Source organism: Pseudorca crassidens, chromosome 3, assembly GCF_039906515.1.
Source record: "Pseudorca crassidens isolate mPseCra1 chromosome 3, mPseCra1.hap1, whole genome shotgun sequence".
NCBI lineage: Eukaryota > Metazoa > Chordata > Mammalia > Artiodactyla > Delphinidae > Pseudorca > Pseudorca crassidens.
In genome coordinates this window covers 43,559,735-43,578,979 of record NC_090298.1, presented here as the reverse complement: position 1 = coordinate 43,578,979, position 19,245 = coordinate 43,559,735, and the positions used below count along the sequence as shown (strand labels likewise).

The window sequence follows — 19,245 nt, the reverse complement described above, 5'->3', positions numbered from 1 at the left end:
GGATCAGCCCTGCCTCTCTCTAACCTCATCTCACATCTTTCTACTCCTCTCTCTATTCATTCATTCTTTCATTCATTCATTCAACAGCTGTTTATTTAGCCTTGGTTCAGTCCCTGGGGATACCGTAGTAAAATAGACAGGCTTACGGGCCCAGCCACTCCGCGGCATGTGGGATCTTCCCGGACTGGGGCACGAACTCTCAACCACTTTATAGCATTCAACAATCTGGAAAATCCTTTTGATTGTTTGCATGCATTTATTTATTATCTGTCTTCCTCTACCACAGTGTAATTCCCATGAGGACAGGATCTTATTTCTCTTATTCACTGTAGTGTCCTTAACATCCGTTTGCCTGGCACCAAGTAGAAACCAAATACGTATCTGTTGAATGAATGGCTCAAGGAACGAATGAACTGACAGGCGGCAACCAGCACATCTGGTGACGCCCTCAGGCCTGAGGAGAAAGTGTGCTCCGTTTTCCTTCCTGATATCCTGTGCTCATCTGTGTCCCTCTGATTGTGGTTTTGTAGGGGATGACACCACTCCACTGGGCAACTTTCCACAACCGGCCTCAACACACCCAAATGCTGCTGAAGAAGGGGGCAGACCCCACCCTTGTGGATAAAGACTTTAAAACAGCTCTCCACTGGGCTGTGCAGGTGAGGAGTTAGCCAGTGGGCTTGTCTCAAGTATAAATGGTGTAAAGCAATGTTAACAATTCTGAGTATGTCAGACCTGAAAGATGGAATTTTCAAAGGTACAGTCCCAGCATTGATATGGACTTTATATGTACAACAGAGCAAGTAGGATACATGCTGCCCTCTTCCCTTCATTCATATCCAGAGCAGCAACAGCAAACCTGTCACTTTGGAGGATTTGGGTGCATCAGTTGCTGAGAAGAAATCCTGCCAAGGTAAAGAGGGGGAGGAGTTACAGAATATCACCCACCTCGGCTGACACACACACACACACACACACACACACACACACACACACACACACACACACACACACACACACACACACACACACACACACACACACACACACACACACACACACACACACACACACACACACACACACACCCTCTCACTCTCTCTTTCTCCATCTCAATGATTGCTGCTGGCTCACAGTGTACCAGGATAACCCTTCAAAGAATTATTAGGAAAGTCCCTTCAAAGTCTTTGGACCATGACTGTCTTCTTCCTTCCAAATCCTCTGAAGCAGAGTAATTCCAGGTGACCCTGAACAGTGGTACTCTGACCAGTGAAAATTGTGGCTCATAATCCTACCTCACTATCCCAAAAGGGAGTCTGTATCAGTACACATGGCCAGAGAAATCAGAAATCTACAGTCCAAGGCGGGGAAAACTGGGACTTCCCGGTGGTCCAGTGGTTAAGACTCCACCTTCCAATGCAGGGGGTACAGGTTTGATCCCTGGTCTGGGGTTCCACATGCTGTGCGGTGCAGTGCAGCCAAAAATTTTTAAAAAACACAAAACCCAAAGAGGGGAAAACTGAGACTAAGGTGAAAGAATGACCATAGCTAACATTTATTGAAGTGTCTTCTAAGGAAATCATTCAAAGGGAATGATTAACTAAGAGTTATCTGTTCTGTCCTTGAGAGGAGAGCGATACTATGCATCCTTTCAACAAACTTGCTAGCCCATTCTGTCTCTTCATGCCTAACCTAGACATCCCCACTGTTTATTTCTATCAGCCCAATAAGGGCACCCTTGCGGAACTGCCGCCAGGATCCCTGTGATTCTGCACGCCCTGATGGTGGTTTCACTCAGGTGTTTTCACATGCCACACACAGCAGAGAAGGGCACCTGGAACTTTCAGGGTTGGCATGTGTGCCTGAGATAAGGGCAAAACAGAAGTGATTTGGAAACTACTCTGTTTTTGTTCCTACAAATTTGGCTTCAGTTACCCTGTAGCAGGGCCAGCCCTGCAAAGCTGTGAAGTGAACAAAGCATGTTTTTGTTATCCTCACCTGCCCTTAGCACCCTCCTCCATACTTTCAGTATCTAATCAGCTGCCCTCGTGCCAGTCCCTGCCCAGAGCCCAGTCCTCTGGCTGGTCAGGGGTCACCATTGGAGCAGTGGTCCCAGGGCAGCCTGGCTGGGCAGCCAAGATGTATCCCACATGTGTTGGCTCTCAACTAAGGTGAGAGTGGTATCAGAATCAAGCATTTTCTGTATATTCACTCCCATCGCCCCTGTTCTCTGATTTCACAGATCTGGGATGGGGCTCATGCATGTGCATTTTAAAAATCTCCCCAGGTAATTTTGACTGATATGCCTCCTCTGCTCCACCTTCCTCTACCACAGCCCAGTTTAGAGCTGCTGCTTGGGAGATGGCTTTGCAATCGAATAATCAGCAGTGCTTGTAAAACAACAGGTTCCCAGACCCCACTCCAGACCCCTTCTGGGTTGGGCTCTCCATGGGTGGGAACCCTTGTTTTGATCCTCCAAGAGGCAATTTGGCAAAATCCAAAGAAAAATGTGCCCAACTCAGAAGATCTGAGTTTGCATTAACAGACCTGGCTTTGTTCTGCAAAGAGTCACCTAAACCTGCTTGGCTTAACTGTAGGTGTACCTTTGGGGCATGAATGAGACCATGCGCATGACAGTGATGTGTAATATTCTTTGTAACTGGAAGAGATTATCATTTTTATGATGGCTCCCAATTTCCTCCATGAAAGCTTAGTTATCATACCCACATCTACATACTGCGTTCTTTCTCTTTACTAAATGTTATAGCTTTTAACCTGCTACATTGATTTCAGTCCTGTCTGCACATTAGAATCATCTGAAGAGCTTTTAGGCAATACTGATACCCAAGCCCCACACCCTTAGTTTTTCAGTCAGTTTGTCTGGGGTGGAGCCTGGGTGTCAGTAATTTTTAAAGTTTTCCCTTCCTCCAGGAGATTGTAATGTCCACCTGGGGTTGAAAACCACTGTGATAAATGAATTCGTATTAATGGGTTCTAAAACCTTAGCTACTTCTACCTAAGATATTTACATTTTGACCATGATTTTATATAATAAGCTTAATGCCTCACACATTTATGGACTCAATAACTTAATAAATATTTCATGAGAAAAAAAAATTTCATGAGCACCTATTCTGCATCTGGCATTGTGGGGGGCAAGATTTAGAAGACAGGTTCCTTCTAGGACCCCTACAGTTTTATGTAATATTGCATGTGCTTATGTGTGAGGATGTTAGCATACAATTTTCTGAGGAAGGTGTTCACAGTTTCTTCAACTCTTCAATGAGGATCTGTAACTACCCCCCACCCTCGCCAGAAGGTTAAGAATCACACTCTGGAGGAACTGTACACCGTCTCCCTCCCTGCGGTTAGCAGTAAAATTCAGAAGTGGTGTGTTCTGCCCTTAACTATGCGAAGAAGACTGAGGGTAATTCCAAATGTCAGCTGCAACCGGGATTATACTTGCCACCATTAGCCTTCTTCTTCATTTATAACTCAGGGCCAGCACTGTGTTCCTCATAAAGTTTTTCCAGATAAATGAGTCTATTTCCCATTGTCATTAATTCCTTTCACTGAACTTCCTGCTTTTCTCTTCAACTATATGAGACTATATTTAAAGTTATAGCACTTTGAACTAATAAAGCTTCTGTATTTGACCCAGGCAACCAAAGCAGTAAAGATTTGAAACATTGGGCCCAAAAAGTAAACTAAGTTTCACTTCTGCCCCCATTTCTTGGGTCCCTTGGTAGCTGGTGGTGCCCTCCTGTGGGCCCATTGCCCTTGTTCACCTCCCCCATCTGCCCAGGAGACCAGATTGCATGGCTCTCTCTGGGCTAACGCTGAGCAGAACTCTGTCCCTATCTGCATCCAGTCTCCCTTGATGGAATCTCAGCCTTTCGGGGCATGTTCTTGCCTATCTGTGATGACACTAGCTTATCAGGACTCGACACAGGTATCTCTCGGACTCATCTTCCTCTCACTCCTCAACACTGCAAAAATTTAGTCATTAATCTTTTTCTCATTCTCCTTTCCTCAGAAAGCCCATCGGTTCCTAAGGCTTCGACTATCATTCTACTCAGAATTTCCTCAGATCAAAATCCAGCTCTGACCTCTCTCTTGGACGTTAAACTCACATTTCCAGCTCTACCAGGCATCTTCCCATAATTTCCCATGGACACGTCAAACTCAGCACGTTCAAACTGAATCCACGATCTCTCCTTCCCGTCACATTCCCATCCACCCTGGTAGCCCAAGCCAAAGGCCATCATGTGGCCCATGGACACTGCTTCCTTATCATCCTTCATGTGTAATTGGTTATCAAGACCTCTGGATTCCACCTCCTCAGGCCTCACATCTCTGTGTACTCCTTTCTATCCCCACTGTATAGATCAGGGCCCCAGCAGGAAACAACCCACTCAGATGGGATTATTTGAGCATAGATTCATAAAGAGGCCTATTTACACACAACAGCAGGTTGCCATTAGGGCATCTGGGAGGGCATGGGAGGGAATGGTTACTAAGACACAGCAAAGGCTGTAGCTGTAGGAAAGGGCCTAGGACTGAAACTGTAGACTTTGATGGAACGGTCAAACTGTGGCCTAGCAGGGAGGGAACCGGAGGATAAATGCCCCAATCGCCCTTTCCTCCTACATCCATCTCCCGTCAGTACCACTCACTGGCCAATCCCAACCAGAAGCCAAAGGGCAAAGGGCCCATTTGATGCAGTTCATACATGCTAAAGGATGAAAAGCAGGATGAAAAAAGATGGAGAGTTAACCGGGAAGAACAAATGGAGACAATTTAGTACACCTACCATCAGTGCCTTAGATCAAGCTTCCCCTGTCTCCCACCTGAACAGTTTCAGTATCTGTATTCCTACTTTCAGCCCTTTCCTTCTCCAATCTATTCTCACATTGCACCAAGTGCTCTTTCTACAAATCACAAAGGAATGTACTAACGTAACTGTTACTACAACAAAACAATTATGGTCACTGCTGGTTCTTGGCTCAAAAACCTTCACCAAGTGCCATTTTCTGGTAAAGAACAAACTCCTTGACTTGCACTTACTGCCATGAACAAGCTCTCTGCAACCCACCCCACTCCCTGCCCTTTCCTCTTCAAGCCATATAGGCTCTACTCCAACCATACTAGAATATTAGTAATCTCCTCAGTACATCGTAAAGATTCATCCTGTCTTCCCCTTGGTCATGCGCTTCCCTTTTGGTGAAATACTTCTTTCTTCTTGCACTCCCTGCATCATCCCTTCTAACTGCAGAGTTTATACTTGTTCTTCCTTATTTCTCAAGGCCCAACTAAGTTCACCCTCTTTGTTGAGCTCCCTTTCAGAATTTTTCCCTCCGTCTAGCACTTCCTTACTTCTGTTACTGGTGTTAACAATCAGTGGGGTGCCTATGTCTCCTCTTCTAGACTATGTGCTTAAGGGCAGTGTGCCTTACTCATCCAGACGTCTTTCAAGATCCAGAACAGATCTTTGTGAACACCAAAAAGGTGTTCACTGAATTCAGTTCAATAAGCTTATCCATCCCAAGCCAGTGGGAATAGTGGCTTATTGGATTCTTTTTGTGAAATACCATTTTCAGCTTAATCAAAACTTCTAGGAATGCAATACCTTAGTTTTTTTTTTTTTTTTTTTTTTTTTTTTTTTTTGGCTGCATTGGGTCTTTGTTGCTGCGTGTGGGCTTTCTCTAGTTGTGGCAAGTGGGGGATACTCTTCGTTGCGGTGCACAGGCTTCTCGTTGTGGTGACTTCTCTTGCTGCAGAGCATGGGATCTAGGCACATGGGCTTAAGTAGTTGTGGTGCACAGTCTCGGGAGTTGTGGCTCGTGGGCTCTAGAGCACAGGCTCAGTAGTTGTGGCGCATGGGCTTAGTTGTTCTGCCGCGTGTGGAATCTTCCCAGACCAGGGATCGAACCTGTGTCCCCTGCATTGGCAGCTGCCTTAACCAGTGCACCACCAGGGAAGTCCACGTACCTTAGTCCATGTGGCTTAGTATCAAGGAGTTTTTTCTAATGATAGGAATTCTAGGATAGATATGATGGCAGGTCAGTGAGAAGGGCAAGTGTCTACTGCCCCTCAAATCTCACCTCTAGCTCCTTCCTGCTAAACCTAGAAAATGTGTTTATCTGGAATCTTCCTCAGCAGTACTCTTCTTTCAGTGCATTTTTCAAGGGAGGTTAGAAAGAAAAGAACTGCAGTAATATAAAACTATTTCATGTTTGTTCATTCAGTATGTGGTTATGTGGTTAAGGAAATTATACACATACACATACCCTTGGAGCTCTTGAATATAACCATCAACCCCAGTGCCTGAGACTGATTTGGTCCAGCATGGAATCCTCCTCCTTCCCGTGGTGGCCAAAATCTGTGGTCAACTGTTTGAACTGTATCAAAATCCTGTAAGTATACTTTAAATATATTCAGAGTGCCAAAGGATAATTACAAATGTCATAGACCAGTGGATCCGGTTCATAGATGGAAGAGCCTTAGAACTGGAAAGGACCACACAAGTCATTTAGTCCAACCCCTCAGTTCACAGGTGGTGAAACTAGTGCACAGGGAGGTTATCATTACCCAAACACACCCCATGCCCACAGAAAGCCCAGAGTAAACAAAGAGAAAGTCAAATTTATGAAATCAACCCCATTACCCTGGGAGCAAAGACTGAGCTGTCTTGAAGGGTAGCCTAAGTTAAAGTGGCCTGCATGTGTCAGCTCCCCAGTGCTTGGTTGCAGAGAAGAAGGGGATGAGGTAGACAGAGAAGAGACAGGAACTCACCTAGGAGTAGACATAAGTGAGGAAAGAAGCGAAAAGAGAGTGAAAGGCGGGAGATAGTGAGAAGAAGAAAGGGAAGCTAAGAAAAGGATGAGTAAAATTCTATTTCGTTTGGCTTTGCCCATAGTTGGTAAGGCTTGTTTTTATTTATTTATTTATGCATTGTTCAGCAAATATTTATTATGAGTTACTCTTTGCTAGACTCCATTTCAGCAGAAAGATTCCCAGTCATAGGTGTGGCAAGGGCAATGCAAAGATGTCCTAGAGACTGTCACCTTGCCAGACAGCTAGAAGCAGAAGCTAGACGCTGTCTACACACTAACACAGCAGGGAAGGAGGTTTCATGGGGGGCTTTTCCATATTAATCATTAGAGCACCTGTGAAATGAAGTAGTTCAGCAGCTGAGGGTCACCATGCCTCACTGCCCCACCCCCACCCCCCCATTTCTAACTTCCACTAGCTCTCTAGGAGAGTCAGCCCCAGGCTTTGGGATACAGCAGCCTCTGGAGTCAGGCCAAGCAGAAAGCCTGGGTCCAAAGGGGCTAACCATGAAGATGGTCCTGACTCCAAGCCAGGATATTGGGCCCCTTTGTCCTCTAGTTAGCCCCAAACCCTCAACTCTCAAGTGTTCACGCTATACAAACTAGTAAAACTTCCCCTCCAGCTCCATTCCAGTCTAACACATCTGGCTCCAGCTGAACTTACGGGCCAGTGTTCTCATAGCACAAAACCACCCAGCCCTTTAAAAGGGCCATGTGACCTAAAACCCTTACGTCTGCTTTGTACAGTCACTGTCATGTGACAAACAGACCCCTACCTCCAAGAGAAGGATGGAGATTGGAGTTCCCTCCCTGAAGAACCCACCATAGAATTAATGCCGCCAACACGTTAACAAATAAACAACTAGTCCTGAATCTTGCGTTAAGACTCCTTGGGAGATCACCTAGAATAAAAAGAGTCTACAATCGGGACTTCCCTGGTGGCGCAGTGGTTAAGAATCCGCCTACCAATGCAGGGGACACAGGTTCGAGCCCTGGTCCGGGAAGATCCCACCTGCCTCAGAGCAACTAAGCCCGTGCGCCACAACTACTGCGCCTGAGCTCTACAGCCTGCAAGCCACAACTACTGAGCCCGCGTGCCACAAGTACTGAAGCCCGCACGCCTAGAGCCCGTGCTCCACCGCAGTGAGAAGCCCGCTCACCGCAACAAAGAGTAGACCCCGCTCGCTGCAACTAGAGAAAGCCCGTGCGCTGCAACTAGAGAAAGCCCGTGCACAGCAACGAAGACCCAACGCAGCCAAAAATAAATAAATAAATGAATAAGAGTCTGTGATCAAGATACTGGAATCTTGTTTTTTCTCAGTCTCCTGTAGCAAAATTCCTGTACGTTAATTCAACTTCCTTCTTGGCAAGGCTTCTTGCGAATTCCCCTCCCTCATGAGGTATAAGAGAAAATGACTAGGACTCGGTAGTTCCCAGCAGTTTTCAGAGTACATGAAGGCACTTTATGGATTACCCATGGACAAAAAGAACAAAAATGCAGCAAAAATAAGTAAATCCACAATCTCATTTGGCCACCCAATGTAGATTTCTAGAGCTCCATAATATCTATACAATATGCTTCCCCTGTTGAATGATATTCCCACCAAACAGAAACCCACTCTCCATTCTTCCTAAGGGCCCTTCTGGGCAGCATCCCATTTCTTCTCTCCTGGTGCTTCCTGGTGTCTGTGACCAAGGCTTCCCAGGCCTGGAGACTCCCTTTGACTGACACTCAGCCCATTTTGCCAAGAAGGGAATGCTGTTACCAGGAGACCACTGAGCCAGGGACTCAGCTCACAAACTAATACTCTCCAGGGCTCTCTCAAATTCTTGTGAGGGCGCACCGTGGCAACCCTCCTAGGAAAGGTTTTGAAAGCACCTAATGTTGGAAGAAGGTCTCAGTTGGCAAGGCGCACTTCATTGCTACTGATGTTGCTGATCCCAACAGCAGTTTTCGCTTAAATTCCTCCCATATGAACATGCAGGATCAAATAAATAGACCGTACTTTTAACTGGAGACAAAATGGTGTAGTGGTGAAATACAAGGTCTCTGCAGACAGTCAGTCCTGGCTTTGCCACCTCTTGGCTGTGACAGTGGGCAACTTAATCCCTCTGTGCCTCCAATTTCTCCTCTACGATATGGGGATGATAAGAGTACCGACCTGATGAAGTTGTTGTCAGGATTAAATGAGTTAGAACGTGGAAATGCAGTGCTGGGCACAGAACGTTCACTCGGTAAACATTGTTATCACCATTACTCCTGGGAGGATATTCTTATAAAGAAAAAAAAAAAAGGCAATGACAATGTTGTAAGTAAGGGCCAGGTTTAGAGACAAAGGAATTGTCTGGAAGATTCAGGACAAAAGGCATTTTGGAGGAAAAGTGTAAGGGGGTGGAATTTCTCTTATCCAGAAAAGCCATGTAAGACTCCAGCTCGCAAGGGAAATGCTGTCTGGGACTGTCTGGTCAGGAACTCAGAAGAGGCCCACTGAGATGTGCTGGGCCGCAGCCTCTATCTCAGCTGGCTGCTTCCAGAATGGCTCCTCTGTGGGTCAGGCAAGGAGAGGGGAAGACAGTGTGTAAGAAGTAAGTTTTGTTTTTTCCATCTGTGCTTGACACTCCATCCCACACAGAAGGAGAACCGTGACAGAATGTTTTGCTGTTTGAATCACTGTGGCAACCTGAATTCCTTTGCTCTTCCAGGAAACCATAAACAAAATCAATTCATTGAGTGGACACTCTTTTTTGCTTCTGTTTTCCTTCTCCAATGGCTAGTGCTTCTTAAAAGGGGAGAGGGGTCTCTTGATTGTTTTAAATATACCGTATTTCAGACCCCTCAAAATATGTTTACGTAACATCAGGTGAAAGAACCTTAGAAAAGCTGATAAAGCAGGCATGAAAGCTTAGATGTGTTCACTGTAGCCACCTTTTGATGACAGGCATGCCATAGAACTAAAGTCATTGATCTGAATTATTTAAAAGTCATTGTGAGACAAAGGAAGAATGGAGGGAGAAAGAGGATGTAAGGGGGAAGGTGAGAAGGAAAAAAGGAAAAAGGTTGCAGGCAGGGCCCACTTTATGGGTGTGTGACCAGTAAAGCCACAGATGCCCCACACTCAGCAGGGAGCTCTGTGCTCCGGGTATAATGCTCTGTGGCCATCTGAAAATTCTCAGTAATTCTGTCGTTGAATCTGTGTTTTGTATGTTAAGTCTAATAGGACACTGGAGCCTCAGCTCACACAGTCCCACCTCCCTGCTGCCCTGGGACAGATGCTCAGGCCCCAGCTCCTTAGTCCCCTGGCAGGGGTCTGGGCACAGACTCAGGGAGGGTCAGGATTGAGCATGTGCTGAGTTGCAAGATGGGGCCCTAGGCACCTGTGAGGGTTTGCAATCACCGTGAGAATGCCCAGCCCAAGGGAGTGTGACACTAAATAGCAAATAAAAATCGCAATGACAGGTCCAGAGAGACACCATAGAAGAAGGGAATACATTATTCCTTTGCCATGTGAGCAGGGGGCTCCACATTTCCCCTGGGCCCCATAAATTATGTAGCTGGCCCTGGTTGTAACATTTAAAACCCACTCAGCACTCTTGCTGGGGCTCAAAGTTGAGAGCTTTGAGTGCCCTGAGCCTTTGGTCCTGCAAGAGGTTGCAGAACTTGTATCAGCTGCGGTCCCCTGATACAGTGGGAGCACACTCGAGGGTTCACTGTGTAATGGTTCCCTGTGAAGCCACGCTGAGTAACGGGATATCCAGAGAGTCCTCCGTGCAAACAGGGAGAGGGGAGGAAAAGGAAGAGGAAAAGCAAAAATGAAAGGGTGCTGTTCCACAGAATTGTGCAAACTGACTCAGAGGTTCTAAAAGACAACTTTTATTTGGGGTGAAATAAACTGGGATAATAAAGTGGGAGGAATGCCAAAAGAAATGTTACATGGGAAAATTTATTAGGAGGTGGCTGTGGAATAGCACTTGGAATGTATTAGAATTGCAGCTTTAAAAAAGTTCAACACTCTCAGCTGATTCACTTTGTTATAAAGCAGAAAACAACACACCATAGTAAAGCAATTATACTCCAATAAAGATGCTAAAAAAAAAAAAAATGTTCAACACTCTTTCTGCCCAGGACCCTGAGCCTGGCACGTGACCTGGCTCCTGGCCCCCAGAACTAGAGCGTGTCTCTGCCGTTTCTGTAACCTGCTCCTCACGCCTCCTAGAGACCTCCATTCTTCCCGTGAGACCTGCTGCGTGGAGATGCAGTGTCTCTATAGAGTCACTGAGAAAATTAAAATGCTGATGAATTATTTGGACTGTTTTATAATCTTTACACAGATATCAGGAGAAATCTGAAAGATAAGACTTTTACACTGTGTGAGATAAAACTAGAATTTACTGGCCATTGAGGATTTATTGTCATCTAAAATTGCAAATGCTTATGCAGTGTTTTTTGTATTTTTCAGTACAATGAAAGGTAACGTGCACAGCATTTACTTACTCATTTGTTCAAGCTGAAGAGATGTAGGACACTCTCAAGAAAGAGCTGGTGACTTTTAAGGCTGGGACAGGTTACTAAAAAGAGTGTAGAGTAGCCTCCCTTCAAAGATAAGATAAGGGCTTCCCTGGTGGTACAGTGGTTGAGAATCCGCCTGCCAATGCAGGGGACATGGGTTCGATCCCTGGCCCTGGGAGGTGCCACATGCCACAGAGCAACTAAGCCCGTGCGCCACAACTACTGAAGCCTGTGCGCCCTAGAGACCGTGCTCTGCAACAAGAGAAGCCACCGCAATGAGAAGCCCGCGTACTGCACTGCAAGGAAGAGTAGCCCCCGCTCACGGAAACTAGAGAAAGCCCATGCACGGCAATGAAGACCCACAGAGCCAAAAAAAAAAAAAAAAAAAGATAAGATAAAAACTTATTATACACCTACACAGAAAGAAGAACCCAGTTTAGATGGTTGCCTAAAATTCTTTCCTTTTCATACTTATTTGTTTTTATTTCTTTTTATCGATTAGCTACTAAATTATGACCCACTTCTTTTCACAAAGGATTTTTGACAATTAGATTACATGCAATTTATAGCAATTTGACCATTACCAGATCATTCTGATCATCATTATGTCACTAGTCAGTACTCGTCATAGTCATTTTGTTAACATTAAAATTAACTCTGCCAGCTTCTCAGGGGTTAACCTCTACAGCAAGTGGGGGAAACAAAACGAATATATTTAATGAGGAAGTCATCTAGGTGGCCCACCCATTGTGCTAGCTCTGATGTCAGTCAATTACACCTGTATTTAAGTCCTCCTTAGTTCACTGATTATGGAAGACAATTTAGCTCCTACAGGAGACAAAAATCCCTGCAGTGACTTGAGACAAGTGGAAATTTGTTTGTGGGTTTGATAAAATGAATTTTATTTTTTTGTTGTTTTGAATTTTTTTGCTTTGAATTTTTATCTTAATTTGCATAGACAGGGAAGAGCACTGGATTGTACCTAATGAGCTTTCTTTGACTCTGTTTTCCAGAGTGGAAATAGAATTCTGTGTTCCATCATTCTGAGCCATCACCAGGGTCCGTCCATAATCAACTACGACGATGAGAGTGGGAAGACGTGTGTGCACATCGCCGCAGCAGCAGGCTTCAGTGACATCATCAACGAGCTGGCAAGATTCCCTGAGTGCAACCTGCAGGCTCTGGATGTGGACGACAGGTATCCATGGCAACTTAGAAATGTGGGGAACTACCAGTCATCTTTTCCAAATTTTAATCTCAAAGAAGATGTTTAAGGAGTTATCCTGTATGACTATAGCCTTACTGCCAGTAATATTTATACATGTGCTTGTGACAATAAAAGCTGCTCTATTTTAGTCAGGGCAGGAAAAATCATTGTTATGAAGAGAAACACCATGACTGTACAGTACTGTCAGACTTTCCACTTTTTGCTAACCGTTCTCAGTGTTCTCAGAAGGCCTTCTGTATATCAGCTTCCTGCTATAGGCGCTTTTTGTTTTTAACAGTAAGTCTTAATTCTTTTCCTTTGTTCCTAGATTATGTCATAAAGTCAACAAGCTCTTGTTATCCAGAGAAGAGCATAATAGAGGCTTTGTGTTCAGAACTAGATGTGACCTTATCAGGGTTCTGCTTTGGGTTTCTTCAGTAATTAAAAATATATTTGCATAGAAAAGGAAGCTGAGTCCAGAAAGGTAAAGAGACTTGCCTCAGAGGTATTTAGCATCTAACTGAAAACTTGTACCCTTGACTTCTAAACAGAGCTTTTTACCTACATGCCCTTCATCCATAATCAACTATTAGAACTTTTCAATTACTATGTGTATCTAACCTTTCTTTCAGTTAGGCATAGACTCAATGGAAATATAAGAATAATATAACAACAAATAAGACTATTGAAAATGAGTATAAGGCTTGTACACTACGTATAGTTTTGTTTACCTTTTTCTATTGAAGTGCAAATCTAGCCATCTACTTATCATGATTTTAGATGCCCCAAGAAGCACTTCCTACTTCCTGATATCTGAAATCCTTATAACACAGGGGGAAAAAATTCTTGGGTTCCAGTAAGTCTCAAAAGCTGAAGATGGTTAACATGATGACTTTAATTAAAATTAAGGTATAAATCATTGAAAGTAGACCTTTTCCTAAGAGCAGATGTTGAACTTGAGCAGGTAAGAAAGTAATAGGACTTAGTTACATGAGGAGAAAAGGTGAATGATCCAAAAAGAGAAGAAAAGAACACACCTAGGAAAAGAGGGCTAGAAAACAGTTGGCCTACTTCAAAATACTTGTAGAACCAGCTCTGAATAGAGTATTTCCCACTTTGCATTATCACATGCTTAGCAGAGAAAATTTAGTTCCCCCAGCCTCAGGGAAGAAAGAAAAACCAAGGGCAGAAAGAAAAGGCAAAAGATTGGGTCCTACAAGGGTTCAAAGTGAAGTAAAATCTCAAGAAAGGTCTAGTTCCTGCTCCAAAGTTCAGCTCATGTGTTGCATGCACTAATCAAATCCTGCTCTTCATTTTGTTTCAGTTTCTGCATCCTGCATTGTGTAGCTGTGCCTTCACATTGAAACTGTAAGCTTGTATTAGTATAGAATTTTTCAAAATTTTCATAGGTTTAAGTACTTAATGCATTTGCAACAATTGTGACTTTGCTTTCCTTCTTTTTTTTTCCCCCCAGTGGAGAGACAGTTTTTGAGGAAAGAGAAGAAAAATAAGGCAATGATTTAAAAAAAACAAAAACGAGGATGAGGGAAAATATGGGGAAACTAGTCCTCCTCGATATTAAAACACATCATAAATCTATGACATTTAAAACACGGTGGTACTAGCCTAAGATTGATGGCACAGAACACATAACTCATAAATAGCCTGTGTAGCTTAAATGTCCCAAATTTCGTCAGTCTATGAGGTCATACTTTCCTTTAGTACCCAAGTCATTTATTTTCAGGAGGGAGAGTCTTTTATCAAACTCTCCTACTTACACATATCTGGGAATTATCTAGAGAATGTTTGCATGTTCCATAAATCGTTCCTTGGCTTCTGACACTCCAGCCAACACTGCATTCTTGTACCCATCATCTCCTGCCCTTCAGAGACCACCTCATCGCCCACTGCTTGTCTCTGATGAATTTCTTCTGAATCATGGGCCCTGTTTCTCCAGCTCCTCACTGTGATAGCTGAGTCCAGTCTGCTATGTTTGTAGGGCTATCCTGAAGCTTAGAGATAAGAAAGGAACTACAGCTTAGATAACCTGAAATTGGATGCTACATATTGCCCACGAAGGCTCTATGTGTATTAGTTAGAAGTTATCTATGCTTCTCCTGTTTCTCTGCAAAATAATATTTTTCCCTGTGTCCTTCTGGACTTCTTCTTCCATGTTGATGGCCAGAAGAATTAAAACAGTCACTCTTAGCAATTGTTGTGAAGGAGTATTTCACAGTGCTCCAGAGAGAATTGTCACGTGTTGGTAAACCTGACTCCATTGATATCCAGCCCTCCATCTACTGAATTTATGGGCAATATATTCTCTAAGCAGGAAGGCATAATATGGCTGGTGCCTCATCTTGTTTCATAATAAATATTGTTTGGAGTCCTCACTCACACAGAATGGAATGAATCATATCTGCTACATGTTCAAATAGGCAGTGTGATTGATGACTGTGTTGAAAAAATATACGCTCCTATTAAGGGTTCTCAAATTTCTGCCCATATCATAACATGAGGAAAAGGATGCTTGATTGACAGAGGACACGATTTACCATGGGGACTGTGGTCGCACTGTGGACATGGCTACTCTCCGAATACTAAGACCCAAGCCCCTTCACAGATGCCCGGCCCGCAGGCTGCCTCCATGTCTGAGAGACCTCTTGGCTCTCCCAGGGGTGGCCTTCTGCCAGCGGTCAAGCCCCAGAGTAAAGCCAAGAAGAGGCCTTCCATGCCCTCCTTTCCTGCCTCAGGACTGATCCTTTCCCAGAGTGACTGACAGGAAGAGTAGCCACTCTCTTCACGGGAAACCCCATTCACAGGCATGTCCTCTTTCACTGTGCCCCTCCTTAGCCTCCCAGGGTCCCACTGCCCAGGCACACCACACAGACATCCGCCACCACCCATTTCCCAGCATCTCTGCCAAGGAAGCAAGGTTCGGGTCCCCTTTGCTCTTGGGTCCAGTGGTCCTTTATGTTCTTATCACCTTCTTGTCCCATCTGCCTTGATAGTTCTTTCTACAGCTGGGGAGCTAATTTACTCCAAATCTGCTCTCAGTTCTGGGCTTGGCTTTTGGAAACAGAAAGACACTGACTATTTCTCTTATCCACCCTGCTATATCCCTCCCCTGAGGTTGAGCATAAAATCAACCATATCCTTAAATGAGGAAAGAGGAAGGGTAGAAAAGTACATATATAGGTCAGGATCTCAAAATATGATCCCACTGCACTAATAAATGGTATTGAGAAAAGTTGGCTATGTAACTGGAAAAACGGTCAGACTGGCTCCAGGCCTCACCACACCTATCAAAATACACATACAGACACACGTGCAGTTTTTTTTTTTTAATCCAAATAAATCTAGAAGAAAATATTGGTTTTCTTTTTATTTACATTCAGTAAAATTTACTTTTTTTTTGATGTATAGTTCTATGAATTTTAACACACGCATAGATTCATGTAACCACCACAAGCAAGATTCAAGACAATTCTGTCACCTCCAGCATCAACTCAGGTTGTCCTTTTGTAGTCAAGGCCTCCCCCATCTCTAAGCTCTGGCAACCACTGATTAGTTCTGTCTCTTGGGTTTTGCCTTTTCCAGAATGTTATATAAATGGAAATATACAGTATGTAATCTTTTGAGATTGGTTTATTTCACTTGGTAGAATGACTTGAGATTCATCTATGTTCTATATATCAGTAGGCTGTTCTTTTTATTGCTGAGTAGGATTCAATTTTGTGGATGAACTATAGTTTGTCTATTCACCCATTGAAGGACATTGGGTTGCTTACAGTTTTAGGCAATTATGGATAACGCTGCTATAAACATTTGTGTATAAGTTTTTGTGTGAACATAAATTTTCATTTCTTTAGCTGTATATCTAGAAGTGAGATTTCTTGGTCATATGGTAAGTATGTTTAACTTTAGAAGGAACTGACAAACTATTTCCTGGTGTGACTGTTTCCATTTTGTATTCCCACCAAAAATGTATAAAAGTTCAGGTTACCCTGAATCTTCATCAGCCTTTGGTATTGCCAGGTTTGGGGGGTTTTTTTTCCAATTTTTTTTTTAATTGAAGTATAGTTGATTTACAATGTTGTACCAATCTCTGCTGTACAGCAGTGACTCAGTTATACACACACAGACACACACACAGACACACACACAGACACATACTATATATACATTCTTTTTATTTTTTCTTAATTTTAGCCATTTAAATAAATATGTAGTTGTATCCCATTGTGTTTTAATTTGCATTTCTCTAATGACAAATGTTATTGAGCACGTTTTCATGTGTTTATTTACCATTTATGCATCTTCTTTGATAAAGTGTTCAGATCTTTTGCTAATTTATTTTATTTTTTAAATTTATTTATTTATTTATTTATTTTTGTGGTACGCGGGCCTCTCACTGTTGTGGCCTCTCCTGTTGTGGAGCACAGGCTCCGGGCGCGCAGGCTCAGCGGCCATGGCTCACGGGCACTGCCGCTCCACGGCATGTGGGATCTTCCCGGACCGGGGCACGAACCCGCGTCCCCTGAATTGGCAGGCGGACTCTCAACCACTGCGCCACCAGGGAAGCCCCGCTAATTTATTTTAATTGGCGTGTGTATTTTTCTATTCAGTTTTGGAATACTTTACATATTCTGAATACAAATTCTTTGTTGAATGTGCAGTTTGCAAATATTTTCTTCCAGTCTCAGGCTTTTTTTTTTTTCTTCCTTAAGAAAATAATAGTTTTGCCATTTAACAAGGTTTAAATACTGATGAATATTCATCCACCTTCTGGCTGATGAAGGACTTTCTAAAACATAAAATCATGAAACAAACCAAAAATGAAGAGGTAAATAAATGTGATTATTCCTTAAAATTTTTTATGGAAAATCACTAAAAAATTAAAAGCTAAGGGCTTCCCTGGTGGGAGCCGCGGAGCGGCTGGGCCCGTGAGCCATGGCTGCTGAGCCTGCACGTCCAGAGCCTGTGCTCCGCCACGGGAGAGGCCACAACAGTGAGAGGCCCGCGTACCGCAAAAAAAAAAAAAAAAAAAATTAAAAGCTAAGTAACAAATTAGAGAAAATGTTTTCATAAACATAACCTAGAAAAAAATTGATACCTTAAATATTTTAAAAACCCATATAAATTAGTAAGAAAAACTAATAATCTAATAGAAAAATGGGCATAGGGCATTAAGAATCATTTCAGTGAAGAAACTCAAATGGCAAATAAACATATATTTCAAAAGTTCTTCCCCACTATTAATTAAAGAAATGCAGAAGAAAACAACACTGAAGTACCATGTTGCCTACCAAGTTGGCAAAAGTCTTTAAAGATGGTGATAATACAATATTGGGAAGGAGTAGGGACACAGCTAGTAGGAGGAGAGATTGAGCCAGTTTTTTTGGAACTGCGCAGGTTGGCATTATGTATAAAGAGCCTTATGATTGTTCATACCCTTTGACCCACTACTTCCTCTTCTAGGAAATTCTCAGAAAGACCAAAGCAGGTGGAAGGCCACAGAATATCAGAATTAGAGGAGAGGCCCTTACACACATACACCATCATCCTGAAGCCCCATTTAATACATACCATTTCCACACTGTAAATAGCAACAAGTCTTTCCTGTCATGACCCAACTTCAAGCAGGAGCTGTTGCCAGCTAAGTAACCTGTACCATTCATGTGCTCAGACACTTATGCTGTTCTCCTGTGGTCCCCCAGGACACCTCTGCACTGGGCTGCAGCTGCAGGAAAGGCAGACTGTGTGCAGTCACTGCTGGAGCTGGGCATAGACAGCAACCTGCGAGACATCAGTGAGAGCACACCCCTGGCCTATGCCCTGTACTGCGGTCACACGGCCTGTGTCAAGCTCCTCTCCCAAGAGAGCAGGTGAGCGCACCAGGAGGCACTCATTTTTTCTTCCTTTCAAAGATTTATAAAATTGGATGAAATTGTTTAAACTGCCAAAACTAGCAGAAAATCAGCAATAACTTAATAATCGTGTTTGCCATTATCTAACATGTAATGACATGTCCTTGACGCTGTGGAGCAAAATGATAGTAGTAAACCTGAATCCATCAGCCTAATATTCACTGAACTCTAATCTCTTCTTTCCTTCTTCTCCCTTTCCTCGTCCCTTTATGCCATATACTATTTATTTATTTATTTATTTATTTATTTATTTCTGGCTGCATTGAGTCTTCGTTGCTGCGCGTAGGCTTTCTGTAGTTGCAGCGAGTGGGCACTACTCTTCGTCGCGGTGCACGGGCTTCTCACTGCGGTGGCTTCTCTTGTTGCGGAGCATGGGTTCTAGGCGCGTGGGCTTCAGTAGTTGCAGCACGCGGGCTCAGTAGTTCTGGCACGCAGGCCCTAGAGTATGCCATATACCCTTAATTGTTCTTTTGCCTAAATCAGCGTTTCTCCAACTTTTTGTTCTCAGGACCCTTTTACACTTTCAAAAATTATGGAGGACCCTAAAGAGCTTTTGTTTATGTGAGTTACACCTATCAATATTTATGGCATTAGAAATTAAAACTGAGAAACTTTTGAAAAAATATTTTGTTATTAATTTAAAGTAATAACCCATTACATTTACAAGTTAATATTAATACCATATTTTTAGTTAAAAAATAACCCATCTTCAAAACAAACCAAAAAAAATGTAATGAGAAGAGCAGTTTTGTTCTACTTTGCTCTTTG

General features: G+C 43.3%; 1 protein-coding gene across 1 annotated transcript in view; it reads left to right on the top strand.

The window, feature by feature from the left end:
• Nucleotides 1-19,245, top strand: part of ANKRD55 (ankyrin repeat domain 55) — a 101,304-nt gene that overhangs the window by 67,960 nt on the left and 14,099 nt on the right. The window contains exons 7-9 of the mRNA XM_067730073.1: nucleotides 531-659; nucleotides 12,354-12,538; nucleotides 18,268-18,435. Of these exons, the coding sequence (XP_067586174.1) occupies nucleotides 531-659; nucleotides 12,354-12,538; nucleotides 18,268-18,435 (482 nt within the window). The remainder of the gene's footprint in view (nucleotides 1-530; nucleotides 660-12,353; nucleotides 12,539-18,267; nucleotides 18,436-19,245) is intronic.